A 24,828-nucleotide genomic window follows, 5' to 3' on the forward strand; every position below is an offset into this window, starting at 1 on the left:
AGGAGGAGGGACCCCCAACACAAAACGTTTCAAACACATGGGTGGGAGACGAATGAGTTTGAAGACGTCGGCGGATGAGCTTCCCTTCACTCTCAGCCGCCCTGGAAGACTGGCTCCACTCTCGTCCTTAAATAGTTGCCTTTAGGTCCAGAAACGCTGAGAAGGCGCCTGGGCAGTGGGATGCCACCACTGTGCCCACCGTCTGGCCCCAGGGAAATTATGTTACAGGGCGCTCTGTCACAGAGATTTCCCCACTCACTTCAGCAGAGGCACTTGGGTGGAAATTTATTTCCGTGCAAATGCTGAGGTTCTGTTTCAAATCATGGCGTAGGGGAACATGGAGGGAAGTCTGCGTGGCTCCTGCTGGTGTCGATCCAGGGGGACCAGGAACCCTGGCCACCCCTTGGGGCATCTCCCGGCAGCCCCGAGCCCTGCATGGCTCGACCACACCCACTTCCTTCCAGCTGGACACTGGCGTTGGTTCACAGTCAGAGAGGGTCACAACCTCCGGGAATTCAACCGGGGCTCGAGCGGGCCTGGGACACGGGGCCCACCCGCTCTCTCCAGCCTGAAGCCTGCCTGCTGTGACGATGCTCATGGCCCTTGTCACCGAAAACAGAATGCACTCTGCTACACGAGGGGCCGCCAGTGGGCGTGAGGTGGTGCCGCTGTGCCAGGACGCAGTCCCCGCCTCCTGCAGGAGCCCTTGGGACCCTGTGTCCTAGCATGTGCTCCAGGCACCGTGCAGGTGAAGGGCTGGTGTCCAGTGCCCTGGGGACCCGCCCATGTAGGGGAATGAGGGACCACCCAAGGCAGCGGTCATATGCCGAGAACGAGCCCTTCCTTTTCAGCTCTAAGTGCCGGGAGACTGCTGCTCCTCCCACAGCGCCCACGCCCACGTCACGACCCCTCTGCTCCGGGCGGGCTTCTGGCTGCCACCGCCCCGAGGACAGGGTGGTGTCCAACAAAGCCATTTCGGAAAGGCCACGGTGTCCCCTGCAGTCACACAGGCCCAGGTGGCCCATGGTGGCACCTGAAAGGCGCCCCATCCTGTAACCAGCACTGTGGAGGCAGCTCCTGTGGCCGCCTGGTGTGCAGGTCCCTGCGGGTGGACCCGGGGATGCCGCGCTGGGGTTCTGGCCTCACCCTTCCTCCCACATGGAGGGAAAGTGGGCCCTGGTCCAGAGGAAGCTCATCCGTGCAAAGCTGCGCTTGGGGCGCAGCTATGGAGACCGTGAGGGCGGGGCGCAGGGGGGAGGCGGCGGAAGGGCATCGGGGCTGCCAGGGCAGCCTCACTGCAGGGAGCTGAGACCAGAGCCCTGATGGGACAAGCTCAGGGCCTCATGGCGCACACAGGCCATGCTCCAGCCCACACGCGAGCCTCGCTTCCCCCTGGGGCAGTGGCCTTCCTGTGCGTCCCCCAGCCTGGACCCCAGTGTCCTCACTGCCCCTCCACATCTCCCCCTCCCCCTCTTGCCAGGCAGCTGCGGCTCGGCCCCAGCAAGGACCCGGAGCCAACACCCCGCCACGCCTCTCCCGCTCCTGAAGCCCAGGGGGCAGAGTTGAGGAAAAGAGACACGGGTTCCAGGCCCACACTCAGGCCTGGACGTGGGCGTGTCCCTGAGGCTCGGGAGGCCAGGCCCGAACACGGTCCTTCTGGCCCACAAACACAGCTGGTTCCCCAGGGCAGGCGTCTCTCGTGCGACCTATAAAAAGTCACAGGACTGACACCCTCTCATCACTGGGGAGCGAATTACTGATCTGGACGAGAGCTGGGTGGTGCCGGGCTGGCCCTGAGCCCCACCAGTGCACGGAGCCCAGCCCTGAACCCCCACCTGCCCCGGCCGGGCTCTTCCCGGAGGAGGGGCTTGGATTGGGGGTGCCCCGTAGCTGCCGAAGGGCTGAAAGGGACACGTCCTCAGGGACGGGCACTCTCAGTGACCAAGGTTCCCACCCACACACCATCCGGGCCTGTTCATGGTCTTGGAAAGTCTGCTGGCCCCACCCACCCTGTGGACGCCTGTTCTTTGGGGCCAGAGGGACCGACCACAAGCAGAGAACAAGGTCCCTGTCCTTGAAGGTGGATGTGGCCACGTGACTCAGTTCTGACCAGGGGGGGGGGCACTTGCTACACAGGGGGTGCCCTTCAGAGGGCCTGACAGGCCCTGAGCCCCCCATCTGGATATGAGACATGGAGGTGATGGGCAGAGTACCACGTGGGCTTGGAGGACACAGTCCCTGTCCCAGGAGAGGCGGGGTCCTGGGCTGCACCCTGCATGGTCCGGGGTTGTTCACCTCAGACAGAGACAGGCCAGCAGTCGGGCTGCCATCATGGGCAGGGGTGGAGGAGAGGGGGGTGTGGACAGTGATGATGCTTTGCAAGAAGCAAAGCCTCCTCCCGGGGGCTCAGCGCCTCCAACCCCTGATGTCTTGGTCCTCACCTCCCGCCCCTGAGGGCCTCACCACCTGCACTGCTGTGCCCCCTCAGCTCACACTGGGGTACCCGCTGCCCCGAGGGAAAGGAACAACCCGGCCTCCAGGCTGAGGGAGCAGAGGGGCAAAGCCGGCAGCTCCCCACGTCCTCCACACTCTGCGTCTGGTCCCAGCTGAGCCAGGAGGAGAGGACAAGGCCAATGGTGACCACGAGGACCTCTGCTCTCTGACTCTCCCCCCGAGGGGGGGCCCTGCCACCCCTCAGCCCCACAGGAGCCCCACAGACAGACAGAGTGGATGGAGCCTGCCTTCGCCACAGATGTCCACTCTGGACCCCCAGGCAGCGTCCTCCTGGACCCCCTATGCCCTCGGTCCCGCTGACCTGCACACAAGCTTCTCCGGTTGTGACTGAATGTTTGCTTCTCGTGGCTCTGAAGCTGCTCGCAGTCCATCTCCCGCTGCCTGGCCTTCGGCCCAGGAAACGCTCACAGCCCCTGGGCCTCAGCCACCTTGGAACAGGAGCGGCAGGAGGTGGGCTCACCTGGAGCCTTGTCCTCTGCAGGGACTTCCCTGCAGGGCTCGCGGCTCCCTCACCCCTGCCAACGCCCAGGGGCCCACAGTGTTCCATCTGCAGGGCCACCCCCACACTGTGTCTCACCCCCCTCCCCCCGCCGCAGAGCCTGTGCCCTGCAGTCCTTGGCCTCCCCGATGCCCAAGGTGTGGCGTCCACATGGGTGCCAGGCCCTGGGGGTGCTCTCAAAGGCGAAGGCAGGGGCCTAAAGTGAGCCTGTGGGCACTGCCTGAGGCCTGACTCTCAGACTCACCCCCAGAGGCCAGCACCTGACTCACTGTGCTCCCCCTTCCAGGGCACAGCACCCAGAAGGTTCACCCAGGCCAGGCCAGGGCGTCCCTGAGACAGAGCCGCCCTGCTCATAGCTGTCCCGGCCCCGGGGTCCGCAGCCCGATGGCCCACACCGCCGGGCACCAGCCAGAGCCTCTGCAGGGGCTTCCCTGGGAGTGAGCGCCTGCACCGCTGCATTGAACTGGGGAGGAGAGTGACCAGACAGGTGAAGTGGCCGCAGGACAGTGCCATCGGCTCTGGAATAAACACGACGGCCTTGGGGCAGGCTGAGGACAGAGAGGACCTCGAGGGAAATGCCCACCAGCTGCAGCCGGCCGTTCGGGGGTGACATCTGTCTAGAGGGATCAGAAGGTCAGCCAGGGGGACGGGAGCCAGCGGGTTGCCTCCCTGACCACCGAGGGGGTGGCATGATGCTGGGCATGTCAGTGGGGGCATGAGGTGCAAAGTACACTCTGTGCACAGCCAGGGGCCGGAGAGCTCGGGGACAGGGAGGGGCCTGTCAGGAGCAGTGTGGGTGTGACAGGGGCAGATGGCACAAGAGCAAAAACAAATGGTACAAAGGAGCAGAGTCCTGACGGTGACAGGCCACGCGATACAGGACAGAGGGAAGCGCACGTGTCCCCACAGCGAGGGAGGCCAGGTGTCCACTCCAGGAAACAAACCTGGATGCCCCCCTCCTGGCATGCACGGGCGCAGGGAGAGCTGGAGCCCAGGCCCCGTGAGCCGGCCGACGACACAGGGGACGACCTCCCACTCGCTGACTCGCTCCCACTCAAGCATCTCCCCTCTCCGGCTCCACCGCCCCTCAGCGAGGAAGGGCAGGTCCGGCTTAGACACCGCAACTAAATTTAAACATGGGACGGGTGCTGTGTCAGGAAACGTGTCCCGAAGGGAGAACTGGAAAGGAGCAGCAGGCATTGTCTGACCGGGTGCAAACAGGAGGTCCCAGCTATGGGACAGGCCTGGGGGCCCCATGGGGCCGCACCCCACTCTGCGCCAGGAAGACCGGCACCTCCACCTCGGGGCCCAAGGCCTCGCTCTCCTCCGTGCAGAGGGGCCACACCTCTGCGCCCACCTCTCTTCCAAGCCTCCGGTGGCCTCCACGCAGCAAGGCACTTTGCCTTGGGACAACGCATTTCAACCCACGGGGGGGCCTCCAAGCCGTCCTCAGAAATGCGGGAGCGGCCCCGAGCCCTGGACAGTGCTTGGCGCGGCAGCCTCAGCCACCGTCCCCCTGGAATGATAAACACCCCCTGCACTTCCCTGCGGCCGGGCCGCGCTCGGAAACTCTCTGTTTCAAAAATAACTACAGCAACTGACCATTAAACCAGGGCTGCTTTCCAAACGACCTTTTCTTTCTCTCCCTTTCCAAACTGGCACCTTGGGGACTTCGTGGAGACAGAAATGCAGACTTCCACAAGCGTGCCCCGGTGGCCGTCAAGCCTGCAGATCCCCAGCCGCACTGCAGCCCGGAAGCCGGGGCTGTTTCAGGAAGACTGCCCCCCACCCAGCTCCCTGCCCACCCTGCCTGGCGCTCACTCTGGCTTCTGGACCTGACAGGAGGCAAGACAGTGAGAAGGACCCTGAAAAACGGCGCCCCCAGCCCCTGCCCAGAGCCCTCCCACGCAGACAGGCCTCTCCCACACGCTCTCCAAGCTCCTCGAATCTCCACGGCTGAAGACTGCGTGTCCTCAAAGGAAAACGTCACGCCTCCAGAGAGCACGGGGCTCTCCATCCCAGCTGCTGCGGCCACACCGGCCTCCCCCGCAGCCTGCGCCCAGGTCCCACAGCCCCGCAGGGCTATCCGCACCCGCCCGGGCCTCGCTGAGGGGCAGGAACCCACTGTCCCCCAGGGTGGCTAATTCGAGATCCCGACACCCCTATCCAGCAGGGTGGTGACGGCTGCACAAGACTTTAATCTGGAAGACCTGTTCTGTGTCATCCATGGTCAGCAGCCAAAATGCTTGTGTCCAGACACGAGCCACACCCATGCACCCAAGGGTGGCAACAGGAGAGGTCGCAGGGTGGGGACCAGCTGGAGCCTCGCCTCCCAGTTCTCTCTGGGGACAGGCCGGTGCCCGCGCCACCCACTGTGCGAAGTGCCTGCCTGCGATGCTGACTCTGAGCTGCAACTGAAGGACAGAATGTGACCATATCAGCCACCGCATGACGGGGGACACACGGGAACACTGTCCTGGTGTGCAGTTTGGGAGTTCAAAGTCATTTCAGATAAAATGCCAAAAGGAAAAAACACAGGAGCTGCAAACCAGTGACTGCACCGGGTGGATCCAACCCGCAGGCTGACTTCAGTGTTACAAGCTGATTTGAATCAGCTGCACAACCAGAGACACCATCTGAAACCCAGACTCACAACTCCCTGCAAACACCGATGCCGGGCAGCAGCCGCTGCACAGACTTGGGGCGGCAGGCGCCCCACAGGACCCGCGTTCCCCAGCCTGCGCATGGTGCCAGCACTGCAGGGCCCCGTGGGGGGGCTGTGGGAACCCCAGATCCGAGCCTGCGGCTGAGCGCTCCAGGGGACGGGACAGTGGCCCTTGGACCCCATCCCTGAGCCCAGACGTCTCTCAGAGTCGGACGCGAGTCGGCTCTAGGAGGTGCCTTTGCCTCTGGTTCCCGTGGTCCCCTCAACACCCCTCTGCGGGGGCAGTTCAGCCTCTGACACCTCGGTCCCAAGGCTTGTCCACCCCACACTTTCAGCGTCTCACGGCCACATAACCAACCCCCACCGCCAGAAGCGCTGAAACGCCCCTGCTTCCCACCAGGGCGCTGGCTCAGTGAGGCTGAGCATGCCGAGTGCACCTCCCGAGCACATGTCACTCTCGTCAGCTGTGAGCACTGTCCCCAGAGAGACACGTGAACACATGGACAACGCTGCGGCTCTCGGACGGGCCATGTGGACGCTGGGGCTGAGCCTCTGCTCTGCGGGAAAGCCTGTCATGGCCCCGGGAGGGGAGAAGCAAGGACTGCTGTGGGGGCCACCTGCTACCCGGTGGGCCTCCTTGGGGACACGGTGCAAGTGACACACACCAGTTACAGAAGGGACACATGCCGTGCGATGCCACCTGTATGAGGTCCCCAGACTCACCAAATTAATGGAGAGGGACGGTGGTGGTGCCAGGGGCTGGGCGGGGGAGGGACAGTTAATGGGAACAGAGCGTCAATTTGGGAAGATGATGGTGGTGGGGAGGCCGGGGGGGACGGCGGCACAAGGGGTGACTGTGCCGACTGCCACTGAGACGTGCATTTAGGAGCAGTCGAGATGGAAAATCCTGTGGTGTGTATTTTATGATAATCTTTCAAAAATGTAAATGCTTCGTGGTTTTCTGGCAGGCGGGGAGGGGGGCTGGGGAAGGACTGTTGGCAGGCAGGGGGTGGAGCCACCGAGAAGGCTCGGCGGGAGGGCAGGGCCTTGAAAGAGCGGTGAGCTCCGGCAGAGAGGAGGATGCTCGGTCTCTGAGAAAGTGGGGGAGGGTGGGGTCGACGGGAAACCTCAGCCCCCAGGGTGAGCGGCGGGCACAGCAGTCCTGTCCTTGGCTCCGGCCCCCTGGGGACACCAGGACATGGCTGGTGGTGCAGCTGGTGGCTCAGGGGATGGGGTGGGGGAGTGAGGGTGGTAGGGAGGGGCCCAGATAGAGTGCTGGGAGCTGCCTCCCTCCGTGTCCTCTGAGGAGGGGGTGTAAAGACTCATGGACACCCTGCAGAGGCTGCGAACAGTGGCCAGAGCATAGTAGGTCTTCAGTTAGTGGTGGGAAACAGACGGGACAGGACGGAAAGAGCCGAAACGTGCTGGCGGCAAATGCCTCTCGTGTGATGGTGAACGATCCTGTACCTGTCGCATCCCTGACACATCCCTGGAAACACCGCGCTGTCCGGCCGCTGAACCGACTGTCCCTCAGGCGCGTTCTCAGTGTGAAAGCGTCTGCGCCTTTTCTGAGGGACGGTGGCATGTCTGCGCCCCCCTGCGCGTTGGCCACCAGCCCCTCCCCCAGAACCCGAGCTCGGAAGACGGCGCCTTGGTCCTGCTGGCGGCCAGCATCGCAGTGAGAACTGCCCCTCCCCGCCAAGAAGAAAAGTTGCTGTGAACTGGAACCCACGGTCCCCCCCATGCCTGTGGAGCCGCACCTGCCTCAGAGCCCTCTCGACCCGCGGCCAGGTGCCCAGGCTGCGCGGCCTCCCACGCTGTCTGCAGGACCTCCCTGGCACTCAAGCAGGGTCCCCTGGCACAGGCCCGCTGGGCCGGCACCGAGAGCTGCGTAGATCCTCTATATGTGACCCCGACGACCGGACGTCCCTCCGAGCCACGTCACACCGAAGAGCAGAAATGAGGGCGCGCGGCCCTAACTCACCAGCTTGTGCACCAGACGCACGGTGACCAGTGGGGAGGCCGACAGGTTCTGGGAGAGCGCGGGCGGCGGGGTGACCTCCAGGGAGATGAGGTAGCTGGCGGCGGACAGCAGGCAGCCCTGGTAAGCCGCCGCCTCAGCAATCCTGGGGAGTTGGGGAAGAGTCACCACACGAGGGAAGGGGGGCACGAGGAGAGAAGCCTGACCTGCTGCCACAGTCTTTGGGGACGGAGCTCTGGTTCCCAGCACCCAGGGCCAGCTGCCCACTCCCTGGGTGGTGCTGGCCTGGGGAGCCTCCTTTTTATTAAATTTACTGGGGTGACACTGGGTCACAAAATTGTGCAGGTCGCAGATGCAATTCCACCACACATCCCCTCGAGTCCTCGGCCCCATCGCAGGGTTTGCAGCGTGGTGGGAGCAGCGCTGCAGAGATGGCCCGGGAGCGTGAAGGGCACAGAGGTCTCTCCTTGGGAGACCAGCCACTCCTGCCCCACGCCCTGGGAGTCCTGTGAGCTTCACCGGCCAATGGGAGAGCAGGCCCCTCCAGCCCCCATGACTAGGGTGCCAGAATGGGCCCACAACCCAGATGGACCAGTCACAGCTATCCCTGAGTCTCCATGGGGTGGGGGGGTCATGTACACAGACCTGGCCGATGAGTGGGCAGGATCCTCTGGCCACACGATTGGGCACATGACCCAAGTGGGTGCGTTGCAGCCCTCCCTGGTCCCCACAGAGGCAACAGGAAAGAGGGTGCCCTCCTTCTCCCCCTGTACCCAAACCTGCGCGGGCCTGCAGCCACCAGAGCCAGCTGTACCCCCAGGCAGGGCCTTTTGGAAATGAGCCCACATGCAGGAGATGGAAGCAGGAGACAGAGGCAGGCCTAGAGGGTCCTCTGGGTCCAGCCGAACCTGAAGCTGCCCTTCTCAAGCCCCAACATGCTCCTGCCCTTTCCAAGCCCCTGGGCCCTCGGTCCCCAGCCTTCCATGTGAGCTGATGTGTCCAGCCTAGTCCTGGCCGACAGAGGCGTGTGCCACCGTCTCGGTCTACAGAAGTGGAACCCGAGACCCGGGGTGGTCACAGCAGGAGTCCAAGGCTACCCGCTAGCTCCAGGTGGGGCCGCTCCGTGACCCAGCCTGCGCTCCTGGCCACAGCACTCTCAGCCTGCCCCCGAGGCGTGCCCGGGCAGGAGTCCCTGCGTCTCCTTTCAGGGGCCGTGGCGCTTCCTCGAACAGACGCCTCGGCACTGAGTGCCGGTGTCAGGAGGCCTCGGGCACAATGTTGGGCGCACCCGTGATGGAGAGGTGGGGGTGTCACCATGGTCAGCCACCCTAAGCATGCGCACACGCGCGCACACACACACCCCGTCTCCTCTGTGCTGTGTGACCCCGGAGACTCACTTGGTGCTGTCTGGCCGGATGCTTCTCAGGTAGCGGTGCATCGTGTGGTAGAGCAGGCCCACGACGGTGGTCCAGGCTGGGGAAAACGGGGGGACGGGGCCCTTCGTCAGCACTGCGGGTGACGAGCAGGAGAAACACAGCCCCCCAGCCAGGCCCCCTTGCCCGACAACGCAGGCCCTCACCCAAGAACCAGGGAAAAAGGAAGTGAGGGACCCTCCCAGGACTCTGTGTCTCATCAGCTGTGACAGCGACGCTCTGCTCGTCCGTCCCTGAGCCAACTCTAGACGGCGCACGCTGCAGCTCCCAGGGGGCAGGGGCTCCTGGACCCAGGTGGACCCCAAAGGGCGAGGCGGTGGCGGGAGCAGAAGTGGGCTCCGCACTGGGGCAGCAAGGACTCCACTGGGGTGGGGACACCACGGCCCGACACCACCGGCCTTGCCCTGCAGTGTCTCACCCCAGGGGGTGCCTGTGCTCTGGTCGGAGGGCTGGGAGCTGAGAACCCCCGACTCTCCCTGGCTGCCTGAGGCCCTGGGGTGGAGGGACACGCACTTTCACTTTTCGAGGGATCAGAGGGGACAGACACGGCCAGAGCTGCCTGGGCCCCAGACAGAACACCTGGAGTCGGAGACAGCTGTCCCAGTCCCCTCCGTGGCTCATTCCACCTGCAGGGGGTGGAGCCAGGGCCCCTGACACGCCAGCTGCAGGCCACCCTGGGGCAGGGGGAGGCCACAACTGCTCATGTTCAGCCCTGTGTCCCGTTTGGGGACACATGGTGTCCTTCCCAGTGGACCAGAGCCATCCAGAGGCCTGTGTGAAACGCAGGTCCCAGCCTGCACCTGCTCTGCCTGGTTCACTGGATGGAGCGAGCATCTGAGGAGCTTCCCATGATGCACCTGTGTGGGACAGGACTGCTCCCACAGGAACAGGTGAGGACCTATCAGGGCCCTCCCAGAGTGGAGGGCCTCGGGGAAGACCGCAATGCACCCCACTGCCCTCCCCACCCCCCGAGGGCCCGGGGCACCCACCATGGCTGTGGAAGGCCTCATGCGGAATCTCGATGTAGCTGTGGCCCTGGGCTGGGAAGCGGTAGTGGGAGAAGTTCAAGGTCTTGGGTGGGAGCTTGGCCACGGAGAACTCTGAGGGGAGGTGGGCGAGGCCAGCTGGTCAGTACCTCCAGGTCAGTACCACCGGCTTCTGCCTTTTGTAGCAGAACATGCCTCTGCCCCCAGGGGATGTAAGTGCCTCAGAAAATGGGGACCTGAGAAAATGAGAGACTGGGACACACATTCACGAGCCCCTCTGGCTGGTGCTCAGGTGACACAGTGACAGTGCCAGGCACCCACACAGACTAACAGCAGAGCTTGCTTCCTGAGTCCGTCCTCGAACTCATGCACAACAGGGGCATGGCCTGAGTCACCACTGAACACCCCAGGGTGCCGTGTGCACGTCACGCCCAGCACCTGCTCTCGCTCTGTCTCCCCCCGAGTGCAGCTCGTGAAAGACAATGGAGCCGGTGGACCAGGGGGTGCGAGGCAGCCAGTGTGCGTGTGAGGGACGCAGGGTCCGGTGGGACACAGCCCCAGGGAGGCCACCCCCCACATCTCAGCCTGCCCATGTGTCCCCCCACCAGCCCGCTGAGCACCTGCCAAGGAGGAGGATCCCATGAAGGCGACCGGGGACCCGTCAGCGTGCAGGTTGGAAGCAATGTGCCTCGTGACAGTGTCCACGGTCTCTATCAGGCCCGGCACCGTGGCATCATCCTGGTAACAACACAGGAGGGCGCTGGGACATGGAGCTGTGGGACCCACTGGGACCCCAGACGCACGAAGCCAAGTTCATAACCACTCCATGGACACTGGTTCAAAGGAAGGACACCCAGTGTCCGCTGAGTCACTGGGGCTGGGCTCTGTCCTCACAATGACCAGGTGAGGAGGAGGCGAGCCAGCCTACCATGACCCCCATATTTCTCAGGCGTGGAGGTGACCTGAGGTCACTCAGCCAGCCAAGCTCTCGGGACACGGAGCGTCACACAGGGGGACAGACACCCGTCCCAGCTCGACTCTGAACTCACTGAGGGGCCTCAGCAGGTCTCTGCACTGGCCCCCGCCCCGCCCCCAAGGAGGGGGCCAATCTCCCCCAAGTCCCCTCAGGGAGACCAGGCCACTTTTAGGCCATGCCAGGAAGCCAAGCTGGTCCCCAGGTGGGCGCTGTCCACGCATCCCAGCGCCCCTCCAGCTCACCTCGGACACGGCCGTCCAGCCGGGCAGCAGCAGCAGTTCTCCCACTGTCCGCAGGAAAGTCTAGGGAGACAGAGGACACGGCTGCCCACGCGCCCTCCAGCCTTGGGACCGCAAGACCGCCCGCGCCCCTGCCCCTGCCAGCCTGCCACGAGACGGGGACTCTGCTGCTGGCACTGTCCTGGCGTTGTGCTCAGGCCAGGTGGACAGTGGCCCGAGGCCCACGGTGAAGTCTGCTGGAGACCCAGCTCCGCCTCTGGCTGGGTGCCTGTGGGACTCAGACCAGGAGCAGCTGCCCAGATACCTACAGGCCGGCCGGCCAGCGCTGGGGACACAGCACCAGGGCCTGGGCCTCTGTGAAGGAGGCCCCACCGGGCCGTCAGAGCTGGCCGGGGCGGCCACACATCCTGGTTGCTTGTGACAAGCCTGAAATCCTGACCTTTATGTCAGAGCTCCTAGTTCTTTTAAGTCTGAGTAGGTCGGACAGCCGCACCTGCCTGCCGTGGTCTGGTGGCCACCTGGAGCCGGGGCTCTGGAGGGCTTTACCTTGGTCAGGTTCCGCGCCGTGTCCTGGGAGAGGGTTTTGTCGGGTAAGCCGAGGGACACGTTCTGAAGGTAACTCAGCACCACCCCAGGGTTCTGGAAGTTCCTCTGCTCCTCCGTCAGGTTGGCTATGATGGGGCGGTAGGCGTTGGAGGGCACCTGGAAGCAGGCCCGAGGCGTGAGCTTCTGCCAAGAAAGGGCACCGGCACAGCTTCCCCGGGCGCCGGCCTCCACAGGGACAGTGAGGACGCCCCCCAGGGCAGACGCTGCCACGCCCCGAGTTAACGTTCCTTCCTCACCACAGCCTCAGGAGATTCGCACGTTTCCTGGGTGAAGCTGAGCCCAGAGGGCCTTAGGCCAACCGAGTGTTAAGCTGGGGTCTGAACCCACGCAGGTGGCTGGGGTGTGCCGCTCGCAGCTACATCAGAGCTGTCTGGTCACACACATAAACTCCAGAGGGACAGCCTCCGTGTGCCTGGACCCCCTTGGCACGTGCCGGAAGAGAGGGGCACAGAGAGAAAGCAAGCCCGAGGGCCACCGTGCCGCTTGCCTGGGGAACGGCCCCAGTGCCCGGCTGTCTGGGGGACGCCTCGCTGTTCTGTGTGCTCCCCAGGCCCCTGGGCCACGGCCACGCGAGCAGAGACGGTTCTTGTCAGTGCCTGTCAGCACCTGGTGTGGCATACACTCTGGCTTCCCCTCCGTGTATCACATCTTTCCGGACCCCACGCTGACTACAGGGGACATCGGGCTGCCCAGTGGGCTCTCGGTGGTCCTGCACGGAGCCCGGCCCAGGGAGACCAGCACGTGGGGACGCGCATCTGCTCACCAGAGTGCCGGCTGCGGGCGTCACGAGGAAGCTGGGTGGGGTTGGGGACGACCTGCTGTGCTTTCCTGGAGAGAATTGAGAGTGGTCAAAGATCAAAATACAGGCACTGCATCCCCCGAAGCTCCGTCCTTATTCTAGACTCCCTGCTTCAGACGCAGCCACCAGAGGCCGGGGGACTGTGAGCAGGACGGTTTCCGGAGAGTAAAGGGCCAATACCTGACCTGAGCGGGCAGTTTGTACGGGTTCCCAGGTCCAGTTACTTTTCCATTTGTATTCTCCCAGCTTCAGTGAGTTTATACGGCTTCCCCAACCCCAGGCCAATGAAGAGCCAAAAGAAATGGGCTTCGACCGTGTCTGGACATAAAAGACAGACTGCCGGTCGCCGGCATGAGCACCTCCTCCATCAGCCGCTCCCTCCAGACTGAGGGAGGGGGGCCCAAGCCGGGGGGGGGGGGCGGGGCACGTCCTCCCGGCCCCTCTCCCTCACGGCGCAGCTATTCTTTCCATTCAGAACTCCACTGGTTAGTCATGAACGGCGACGTGTAGCTCATTGTGAATAATTATGTGTAGTTATAGAGTGAAGACATCCTAGACCCAGGGCCCAGGTGCGGCTGAGTGCATTCTCCCTGGTCTGGGGAAACCCTGGAATGTCACTTTGGGTGACCTAGAGGGCGACCTCATCCCCCCCCCCCCCCGTTCGCTCCAGGAGAGCTGGCCCCTGGGCTGGGGTGGGATGGGGAGAAGGCGGGACGCTGCTGGGACACCTGCAACGAGAGACGCTCTGCTTTCCCAGGCTGAGCGACGCTCGTCCTGCAGTGCTGAGGACTCACAGAGGAGCTGCCCTCGCGAGCCACCCGGTCAAGCCAAGGACAAGAAACGAGTGACCCACCATCTGCCTGCCCCGTGGCTGAAGACCAAGGAGATGGATGAGAGACACCAGTGTGCCCTGTCCTTGGGCAGCCGTGGTCCCCCTGCCTGTATGTAAGCACCTGGCGTGTCTAGTGCCCCGGGGAGACACCTCCCCGCCACGGTGCCCTGAGCAGGTGACAAGGGATCCCCACCGTGCCGTGGTGTGGGTTAGAAAGGGCCACACCCTCTGGGCAGAGCAAGCTGATGGGATCAGACAAGGGCCCCTGGGGAGGTCACTTGGAGACACGTCCCTCTAGGCACTGCCGCCCCAGGTTCCCCCACAGGTGGGGGGGTCCCCTCCTGGGGACATAGTGCCCCTGGGCCCTGCCAGGCATCAGCCCAACTGCTAGTCTGAGCGCAGTGGCCTGACCTGGCTCTGGGGACGTCAGGGTCACTTTTCCTACGCGTACTTTACCCCATGCACCCCGACACAGGGCAGGTCCCCATGGGACCTGGTCCTCCAGTGGGTCCGGCCCAGCCATGGCTCCCCAGGATGTCAGCACCACCTGAATACCCACCCCCACCCCCAGAGACTCGGACAGCCCTTCCCCGGGTGCAGAGCCCCCGAAACGCTGCTCTGGTGGGCTCCCCTGAGCCCAGAGATGTCCTGGGACAAGGGTCTGCTGTGACAGCTACCAGAACCAGTGTCGCTGGAACCGTGAACTGTCGGGAAGGCAGGGTTTGTCTGTGGTCCTCTGTGACACAGACATCTGCCACGTCGGCGTGACAAGTCCCTGACTGCTGGGCCGTAACAGGCGGTAGATCGATTCCCTTTTTCCTCCTGGAGGACACTCTATTTTGTCCCCTGTCACTTCTGTGAAAGGGAATGAATTTCATTTTCTAGTGACAGATGGGAGTGTCAGCAGCTGCAGGGGACACGGTGGGTGTCCCTGTGTTGCTGAGACCAGTGTCCAGCTTTCCCCGGGCCTGGGACAAGGCTGAGCCCACCCCACTGCCTCGCCAGGGTCCAGGGCCCTGGCTGCCGGGAGTTGGCACATCCGACCCCCTGGCCACGGTGAGGGGCCCCACAAAGCGCAGGGACCAGCTGAGCAGAGGAGAGTTGTGGCCACTTCTCTCTCGGGAGGTGGCCAGAGGAGGAGGGGGACCTGACTCGGGGGGAATGGCCGTCACACTATCACCCCAGGGAACCTCGGGAGCCAGGGTCAGACGGGTCCCTCATGGCATCGTTTGAGCAGCTGGGTCAAGCCAGTTCTGAAGCAGGTCCTCCCGTGGTTTCCATCACGTGAGATTTAAAAACACCATCTTGGCTTCAGTTGTCCTCGTTGGGTTTTCTGTCACGGGCTCACTCGAGGCCCAGCAACTGAAAGGCCCTGTGTCTGGACCTGGGCCGTTGGCCCCCGACCCTGAGCCCCACGTCCCCGCTGCTCTGGGGTCAGTGCAGCGGCCGAACAAGGAAAGTCTGTGACGTGCTATGTGGTGACTGTGCCTCGTGGCCAGATCTTTTCATGTAAAAATGAAGAGACAGCGTACTCTCTTGTAGGTAGAATGAAAATGGAATTGCAGGGAAAGTAAACATCCATGCTGAGGCCTGGCTGGCGTGGTTCAGTGGACTGAGTGACCAAGGCTGCTGGTTCGATTCCCAGTCAGGGCACATGCCTGGGTTGTGAGCCAGGTCCTCAGTAGGAGGCGTGTGAGAGGCAACCACACACTGATGTTTCTCTCCCTCTCTCCCTTCCCTTTGCCCAAAATTAAATACATAAAATCTTTAAAAAAACATTCATGCTGAAAGCAGCCCAAATGTGGGGGGACACAGTCCTGTGCTCTAGCCTCACGCCTCGTCACGGCTCATCACGCCTCATCACGGCTCATCTTCCCAGACCCAGGCTCAGGGCTGGGTGTCGGGTGTCAGCCCTCCGCAGAGGCGGGCCCAGGGTTTGCAGACAGGAAGACACACAAGGTCGCATGTCACGGGTGGGCAAACCCACAGAGATGGACAGTTGACAGTGATTCCCAGGGGGGGGGGGGCGAGGAGTGTTTGCAGCCTGGGGGTGGGGCTGCCTGGTGTGAGCACGGTGAGCGCCACCCACGGTGCTTTGCAGGGGAGAGGCTGACGTACGAATCTTACCTCAATGCAAAAACCACCCAACCCAAACAAAGAAGATGGGAGCAGGGGCGACTTGAACCCAGGCCCGCCTGCCCCCCGGGCCCCCTCTGTGGGGGGCAGGGAGGGCCCGCCAGGGAGAGGGGCGTGTAGGCAGACAGAAAACATGCATCGGTCCAATGCATGGACGGGCCTGGATCTTTTGCTCCCCAAAGCTTTCTGGAATCATCCATCACACCGACTCAGAGACTCCCCATCCCCGGAGGCCAATAACTGAGTGAGTTTCTGGCAAATGGCTACTTCTCGGCCTTAGGGAACGGGTGTTCCAGGAAAAGCCGTCGCATTTATGAGGTTCATTGGACGCTGGCCCCCACAGCGCCGACGCTGCATGGGGGGAGGAGGTGTGCTGGGGAGGGGAAGGCACCCCAGAGCCGACGCCTGCCGGCCCTGCCCCCACCCCACGGGCCCCGCCGCCCCCCCCCCCCCCCCCCCCCCCCCCCCGCTGACCTACGGCCGCCCTGAAGTACAAGGCGATCTCCTCCGGGGTCAGCGCCCGCTCCCAGATGGCGAGCTCGTCAAACGCTCCGCTCGAGTAGCACCCGCTCCGCTCCTGCCCAGAGCTGATCACCAGGTTGGCGCTGGGCTCCCCGTAGGCGTGAGACGCTTTCCCGCGGGGGTCTGCCGTGCTCAGGGTCCCGTTGACGTAGACCTTCAGGCCCTCCTTGGACTTCCAGGTGAACAGGATGTGAGTCCAGTAGGGGCCTGGGGAGAGCGAGACCGCCATGACGCGCGCCGTGGGGGGGGGGCGCCGAGCGCTTGCCTTGCTGGGTCTTGGAGCACCCCTTGTTCTTGACATGACTGGTCCCTGCTACCCTGGGTGAGTCCTCATGTAGGTCCTACCACACACCTGGCCTTCCTCTGTCTCTGGGGCACAGGAGGGGAACTACCCCCACCCCCCAAATCCCGAAGCAGTTCAAGGAGATCCCTTGCCATTTCAAATAAGAGCCTTTTCTCTTTAAAACTAAGATGAAATAAAAACCAATGGCCATAAGTTATTCAGGACCTTCTTTAAATCCTAAACTTAGAGCCCAACCTAACCGTCTTCAGTTCTGACGCAGAAGGTGAGACATTAACCAAGCGTGGGGGCCCCATGGGGCTGGGACCACCCTCCGCCGAGGGCTCCTGGGCACTGATCCCGCCGCACGAGGCCGCGCTCACCAGCTGGAAGCGCGACCATGGGCTCTGCCCCACAGGGGCCCTGGCCCCCGTCTGCAGGTGCCGTGTCCACATGCCCTCGTGGACATGTTCCTGGGAGGAACCGGTCTCCCTGGACCTGGAAGCCCCCTGAACTCGCCCGGCGGTTCCATCAGGCCCTGCTCCAGCTGAGCACTGTTCTGACTCCGAGCCCCCTCAGCACGCAGACCTAAGTTGGCCCTAAGTACTCTTGCCCGTGGGTTGGGAGCAAGAAGACACAACCCTTCAACGGGCCTGTGAAGAGCGCACTGCCCTGGCAGTGTCTCCGTCTCCCCGCTTCCCGGGGTGGGACCAGCCAGGGCTCAGCTGACTCCACTTTAAAACACATAGGGGCCCCACAAGGTGCCTGGCACCATGCCAGCCCCCAGAGCTGGGCACTAGGACTTGTGCCCAGACTTTGATGGCAGCTGCGATGTGCCGAGGGCTACAAACGGGGTGCGGGCAGATCTGGGGGGTGGGGCAGAGGTCACCTCTGGTCCCCAAGAGCCTCTCAAGGTTCACGCTCCCTGGACTCTCCTCTTTGATGGGGCAGAGGGACGAGGCTGGCCCCTCGTGCACATCGGCACTGGACCCTTGCAGGCGTCCAGCACGCAGGCTGCCGTCCGGCTCGGGTTAGGGGTGGGAGGCCAAGGCAGCTGCAGGGGAGTCGGCGCCCACACGGCGCCCAGGGCACAGGGACTGGGCCCAGGCCCCCAGCTCTGGTTCCATGGTTTTTAACTGAGATGTGCAGCCTCCTTTAAATGGGCCAGAGAGTGAGTCTTCCTTAAACACCCAAGACGGCCATTTCCTCCTGGAGGGTACCACTCTGGCCTCCTCCTGCCCCCTCACCTCTGCACTTCCCGTCTCGTCACCCCCGAGACACCCCAAACACCTCCGAGTCCCGGTCACCTCTCCCTTCCCAGCTGCTTGCTTGTACCCCAACCTCACATGCCGAGGTGACGTGTGGCCATGGGAAAGCAGGAGTCACCTGACAGAACCACGCTGGCCTCTTGGCCGCCGCCCAGGGTGCCCGCCCCCCACGGGGTATCTTCCCAAGCAGCCCTTATGGGAAGAGGCTCTGAGCCAGGTCATCCGGGTGTCCCTGCGGAGAAGGTGGCCCTCCTCCCCCCTGGAGCTGGCGGCCCCTCACCTGGCGGGCTGAAGGTGGCCTCCCACGTCCTGGAGTTGTCCCGCGTGTACAGCTCCACGAAGCCCTTGCCGCCGCTGGCGCAGACCTTGAACCCCTCGGAAATGACCTGCCCGCCGTAGGCGGAGGAGGCTGCCCCGGGCCGCTCGCCTTGCGTCTTCCAGAAGAAGGAGAAGGTGACCCCTGAGGAAGGGAGAGGCGTCGGGTCGTTACTGCCGACATGTGGAAAAGGCGCGGTCTCTCCGCTTTTTCACTGAAGACGGCAACTTGCCTTCACCCACGAGAGACAGCGTAGAGCAGAGACGGGGGAACGGGTGAGACATGTCAGAGCTCACCGGGCGCCAGGCGCTTCCCTGAGCCTTGAAGGAGCTGCGTCCCCCAAATGCCACGGAAACCCGCTATGCGCCCGAGAGGCGGAGGCCATGCGCCCTGGGCGCCCAAACAAGCTGCCGACCGGGATTCGCGTCCACGTCCAGCAGCCCGGCCGTGGGCAGAGCACTTGCCTTCGGTCCCCGACGCCGACTCCCGGCCACCGCGCCAGCTGGGCCAGGAAGGCCGTTGAGTCTCTCCCCTAAAACGACGGCCACGTCTCTCGCCCCCACCAACACTTCACTGACCTGGATAGGCTCAGTGTGTGGCTACCTTCCGTGGGTACAACACCGACTGTCCTCAGTCACTCTCTCCACTTGATCGCTATCGACTTGGAACGGTCCACCCGGCCGTGGAGCATCGTCCAGTGAGAAAGCCGCAGTGGCGACGTGACACACCACCTCGGACCCGTTCACCCGTCACAGCACCGTCCCCACACACGGCACAAGTCTTTTTTGTGTTTCATTCTTAACTTTCTTGCAGAAATAAAGCATAACGTGCAGAAAACGTGGCTGATTTCCTTCTACCTTCAATATTAAAATGGCTACACAAACATTCACCCAGTTGGGAAGTTTTTTCAAACGCACGCCGATACGACAGCTGTCACAATACAACCCAACAAAACTGTTTTGAACGGAGTTAAAGACAAGTAAGCGCTACCAGAGCCATCGGACAGAGAAAACCAAGTGAACTTTTGGCCGAGCCTACGGCTCCTTCTGTGTCCCACTCCAAGAACACCTTACGAAGGGAGAGCGGACTGGTGCTCACTGGTCTGCCAACCAAGGGCTCCTTCCCACGCCGCGGACTCCCTCCCGTGCCTACGAATGCGCCTGCAGGTCTTCACCAGGCGTCTGCACGCGTCGCCTTCTACACGGATTTCTCAACGGCACCTGAGTCTCCAGGTCGCCAACAGCTTTTCATCCCAAACGGAACTGGAAGCTGACCCTGCTTGCAGGTCTTGGATGAGGTGCCTATAGGATAAAGCCCATCCGGAAACTTCTGGCCAAAGGGGAGCCCCACTGTTAGGGGTCTGAGAGCTGCGATGGTTCGCTCCCCATAGAGGGATGATGTGGGGTGCACAGGGGCCCGCCAGGGCACAGGTGGGGTCCCGCAGACCCAGTGGCCTTGCCCACAGGTTGGCAAGAATCAGCGGCCAGTGCTCGGTGAGTCTCCATCACTGGGAGCAGTTGGCGCCTGGAGGGCAAGCCCTGCCCTGGAGGGTGCAGGCCTGGCCTGAGGTGCCTTCCCGCCTGGGGGGCTGGGCCCCGGGCAAGGGCAGCAGCATCCACACCCAGCTAGAGGCTCGGCCGACCCCAGACCACTGCCTTTCAGAGCCCTGATGGCGCCGGTCTGCTTCTCTGACCCCCGTGACATTTACCCTCTGTTTGTCGGAGTGTGACTTGCGTGTGTGTGCACGAGTGTGTATGTGCACATGTGCGCAGCTGGCCGTCTGCCTGGACTATGCAGGAGAAAGCTGAAGACCGACCCCGCTGCCTCCGCCTCCCAGCCTGGCTGGGCTCCGGGTGACCAAGCTTGGAGATGCTGGCGGAGACCTGTGCCCAGCGCCGATCAGCACAGGCCCAGGACGGGGGTGTGGGGCAGAGGGGGTGGCCACGTGCCTGATTCGTATAAACGGCACCAAATTTGGACTTTCGGTTTTATCTTCAAGTCACATTAGAGACAGTCTTTGAGAGTCACTGAAAAGAAGTCATTTGTCATCGATTACAAACTTGGCTCCCATTGGTGGCCAGCCTGTCACATGTTATGACTCCATGTGTCTGTTACACACTGTTCGGGCATGGCTTGTGGGGACAGAATTGTGACGGTCGTGTTGTGCTGCTCCTTGGTGCATTCAAAACCCTAATATAATTAACGTGAGCACACAAAACTCATGTAATTAGATAACCTGGTTTGGAATCTCTTCATTCTTTACAACCACGTGAGGCCTGGCTGGGTGTCTTGTCATCCCCTGCAAGCAAAGGCGGTAGTTTGATTCCTGGTCAGAGCGTGTGCAGGAGGCGACCCATCAATATTTCTTACATCGATGTTTCTCTCCCTCTCTTTCCCTCCCCCCCCAAAATCAATAAACACACCCTCAGATGAGGATTAAAATGTGTGTGTGTGTGTGTGTGTGTGTGTACACACACACACATCCTTAAGAAAACGGAAGGGCCTGGACCCTCCTTGGCCCAGGAGAGGCTCAGGCTGGAAGCTGAAGGGACAATGTCCTCAGGGCCCCTGAGGAGGCAGAAGTCCTCAGAGGTGGCCTGTGATGCGGTCAGCATGACCGAGGACTTGGGAAGGTCCCTCAGAGGGCGGCTGTCCTGTCCAGGGCCTGGCCGCGCCTCCCAAGCCCCCTCCCTGCAGAGGCGGCTGGCGGAGCCTCGAGGAAGGGGGCGGACGGCAGAACCCCCAGACGGGCCTCTGATCTCAGGAACGACCAGTTTCACGCGGAAATGCACGCGCGTATTGCGAAACACTGGTTATGAAACTAATTCCCCGTAGGATTTGTGGAAGTCAATTTCTTCCAAACACTTTGCTGCATTAAAAAATTTGTTGCATTCGACTCTGTCTTGGCCAAATGTCTTTCTGTCCAGGAAGAAAAATAAAGCTTTTAACTTGGTGTGAGATGAGGGGAGTGAAGGCAGACGCCGCTGTGCCGGAGTCCGGCTGGTCATGAGTGGCCATTCCACCCACGGCATGGACAGGGGGCTCCGTCTGGGGCAGACTGGCCCTTGAATATCCATTCTCGTCTCCACCAAGGCTTCACAGATTCACAACGCGCCTCCTGCATTAGCTTGTGGAGGGAATTTGCTTCGGGCTCTTGGGATTGTCAACACGAAGAAAAACCCTGAAGGAAAAACCCCTACATGCAACAGTGGCAAATTAATTCAATCCCGTTTTTTTCTTCTTACGAGCATGGAATCCTAATCTACCCAGAAAACACCGTGAGGAAAGGTCTCTGACAACTAGACGAGGAAGAAAAGGAAAAATATGCACATGTCACAGGAAAATATGGACAGATGTGAACACAAAAACACTGTAAAATTCTGCGAGAAACGTGCCAACGCCAAGTCGGGAGACAAACGGCAACCCAGGGGCACAGCACACGCACACACACCAGACAGACGGCAGACGGACATCCGGACGCTTCGCCGTGAAAGGTGCACTCGCCGCCAGCAGGGTGACCGTTCTGGGGACTTCACAGGTACTGACTCTCAACCCTCCCAGAAGCCCAGCGACGTGGGTGTTCTCAGGGGCCCCGTTTACCGGGCAGAGAACCAAAGAACAGAGGGGTCAAGTGGCTTGTCCGAGGCCACACCCCCCCCAGCGAGAGGGGACCCAAGCAGCCTGGCTCGAAGTCTGCGCTGTGCTCCGTGGGCGACACTCCCTTTCCTTGGAGACAGTGTTTTTGGGGGGAGGACTCCCTGATGGACAAGAGTCGGGAACTCCTGGGATTCCACATGCACCCTGTAGACCTGGGCCAGGGGAGGAGTCCTGCTGCATAGACTGTCCCCCCTGTGTCTCCACGGCAGCTGGTAGAGGGGCAGCTGTCCCCAGGCCACAGGCACAGCACTGAACTCTAAGTGAACCCCATGGGCCACAGGCAGGGAGGGCGCGGGCCCCCGACAGAGCTGTCCCGGCCTGGCACCAGGAGGTGGGCTCGGGAGAAGCAAACACGGGTGGGGAGCAGGCGCCGCCTTGGCCAAGGAGCTTCTTATCAAGGGCGGGTGTGTGGGACGGTTTCCAGGCACTGGAATGCCTGGGACCCATGCCACGTGCCCCCACTGGGAATGAGTCCCCGTGCGGATCTGGGGATGGGATGCCTTCCCCACAGGAGGAACCCAGACCCACAGCAGCAGGGACAGGCAGCCCCTCGGGGGTGCACAGCCACACCCGGGCCGGTCCCAGGTCACAGAAAGGGGCCAGCCTCGCGTACGCACAGGGCTGTGTGGCCCGGGAAGGACTCGCGTGGCCGACCTGTGGACCAGGCTGTGGCTCTGGCCCCAGAACCATCCCCAAAGCCTGGATCCTGCAACGACCCCCACGTGGCCTCCCACAGGTCTTCGCCTTGTGAAACTTTTGAACATTTCTGCTGGAATGTCGTCTGTGGGTCCCAGGATCTCGTCTGTGAATTCACTATGACACGGTTCCGACCAGGCCACCGAATGTGCAAGTGGCCTGAGCGGTTCTGGACGGGGCTGCCTTCAGCCTTCTTACTCCCCAGAAACACACATTTTCTTCGTGCTCAGGACAGTGAGACCCCAGGGCTCAGTGCCGACCTGGACGGCAGAGAACCGGCTGCCAGGGGTTCTGGAGCGCGGCCCAGATGCCCGCTGTCAGAGGCTCTGACACTGGAGAGTGGGGCGCTTCCCCAGGAAAGAAAACCACCACCCAGCCCTGCGTTCTCCTCTGCACCTGTGGGCTTTGGCCAGGGAGCCATCCTAACCCCGGGCCTGCTCCCCAGCGCCGCTGTCCCCAGGCCACCATCTGCATCCTGCACCCAGAAACAGCGAGTGTGCCCCACACGACCCGGCCACGCCCCACCTGTGCCCTCCCCGTGCCGGCTCCTGGGAAGGTTCCTTTTCTGTACCAGACTGAGCCCTCCCACCTCACGCCCCCCTGGGACGGCCCTCCCGTCTCCAGGATGGGTCTCACCCACCCCTCCAGCCCCTTGGTGACACGGCCACAAATTCGCACCAGACGAGAGCGCCGCAGCACACCTGCCACAGCCCAGAGGGGCCCCTGCCACCTGACGAGGAAACAGGCTGGAGCGCGTGCCGCGCGGACGGGCCGCTCACCTTCGGGGCCGCACTGGGCGGGGTTGCTGAGGCAGGAGGTCCCGCGCCTCCCGTAGTACAGCAGCGTGACGCCTTTCTCCTCCTTGAGGTAAACGCCCTTGTCCACCTTCCCTTCGACGATGTCTGCGGGGAGAGGGGCGACATCGTCTGTCAGTGAGCTCGCACGGTCGGGAGCGCAAAGACGCACCAGACACAGAAACTACAGACACACACACTCCTCCCATTTATCTCTACACGCCTCCGACAGTGCGCGCCTCCGACAGTGCGCGCCTCCGACAGTGCATTCTACCGTGTGGCTTTAGAATCGGCCTCAGTTAACGTCTGGTTATTAATAAATGGATCATGAACGGTCTGTAAGTTGGTGTGAATAGTAACTAACAACTTAATAACAATTAATAACTGCATTAATTAATATTATGCTAGTACAGAATATTGGGTTGGCCAAAAAGTACGTTTAGTTTTCCCCATAAAAACAAAAGACACGTTTTTCATGTCCACCAGTAACTGGACTGGTTTGGGTATGTGGAGGACATCGGCTGTCCTGCGTGGCAGGACGTTGCTGTTCTCCACTGTGTCTCGACTGGATCGCTACCAAGTTCAGCCGGTCTCCCCGACCACAGGCCGTCCAGCGAGAAACCCGCAGCAGCCAAGTTCGCAAGCTGCGTTCCCATGTCTGATCAGTCACAGCACCTTCTCCACACACGGCGCGGGTCTTTCCTCCCACTTCAGTTGCGTTTTCACCTTTCTTGAAAAAAATAAAGCACGACGCACCGAAAACGTTGCTTATGTTCTTCCGTCTTCAATATTAACGTGGCTGCACGAACACTCCCCAACTTTGACGAGTTTTTTAAACGCAGGCTGATGTGACGGTGACCACCATACAACCTAACAAAACTGTTTCGAATGAAGTCACAGACGACTAGAACCATCTCGCAGAGAAAACCCGAGTGAGCGCTTTGGCCAACCCAATGTGTACTTCGCTCTGGAGACAGCAGTTGCTACGTCTGCGGGTGGCCGGGTGGCCAGGGCCGGTGACACTGGGGTCCTGGTATAGCACACCGTGCCTGACCGTCCAGTCCGTCAGCAGGCTTTCCGAGCCCCTCCCACAGCATCTTCATGGCCGAGTTCCCGACTGACACTCTGGATGTGAGTGTGGACCTAAAGCTACACCTCAATGCTATCCGTTTTGAAGTTCTAATCAGCAGCCCCTGATCCCTAACATGGGAACTCGTGGTTTTTTAAAAGCCCCTTTTCCCACTCACAGAGGGAAACCTAGAGTCACGTTTCCAATCGTCCCAGGACAGCCCGCCACTGGCGGACCGAGCGGCCCCAAGTCCCTGTGGAGGTCTGTCCAAGGCGGATGTTTCTGCTGGGACGAGGGTGGCGTAATCGTTACAGTGATGATTTCCGGCCCAGGTGCTGTGACTTCGTCGTCAGAGACACTGACCTCTTTTCCCTTCGAGTGTCAACTGAAAAAGGGACAACAGCCACAACAGTCGCCCGGTGTGAACGAGTCAAAACCACACCTGTTGTCCGCCGATCGGCAGACAATAACCCTTTTGGTGTGCCGCAGAATCTGAGCACTCGGTCTGCGCGTGCCGTGAGCTGAGAAAGGCTGACGGTCGCTGGCTTACCGACTTGGTA

General features: G+C 62.0%; 1 protein-coding gene across 2 annotated transcripts in view; it reads right to left on the bottom strand.

The window, feature by feature from the left end:
• ADGRD1 (adhesion G protein-coupled receptor D1) overlaps positions 1-24,828 on the bottom strand; it is a 61,533-nt gene that overhangs the window by 27,238 nt on the left and 9,467 nt on the right. For both annotated transcript variants that reach the window (XM_037051860.1, XM_037051859.1), the window contains 10 exons: positions 23,185-23,307; positions 18,017-18,196; positions 16,141-16,395; positions 12,663-12,727; positions 11,840-11,995; positions 11,297-11,356; positions 10,699-10,816; positions 10,082-10,192; positions 9,057-9,132; positions 7,663-7,804 (listed from right to left, as the gene is read on the bottom strand). In XM_037051860.1, coding sequence (XP_036907755.1) covers positions 7,663-7,804; positions 9,057-9,132; positions 10,082-10,192; positions 10,699-10,816; positions 11,297-11,356; positions 11,840-11,995; positions 12,663-12,727; positions 16,141-16,395; positions 18,017-18,196; positions 23,185-23,307 — 1,286 coding nt within the window. The remainder of the gene's footprint in view (positions 1-7,662; positions 7,805-9,056; positions 9,133-10,081; positions 10,193-10,698; positions 10,817-11,296; positions 11,357-11,839; positions 11,996-12,662; positions 12,728-16,140; positions 16,396-18,016; positions 18,197-23,184; positions 23,308-24,828) is intronic.

This window comes from Sturnira hondurensis, unplaced genomic scaffold (assembly GCF_014824575.4).
Source record: "Sturnira hondurensis isolate 20B ecotype Veracruz unplaced genomic scaffold, ASM1482457v3 Scaffold0007406, whole genome shotgun sequence".
Classification (NCBI taxonomy): Eukaryota; Metazoa; Chordata; class Mammalia; order Chiroptera; family Phyllostomidae; genus Sturnira; species Sturnira hondurensis.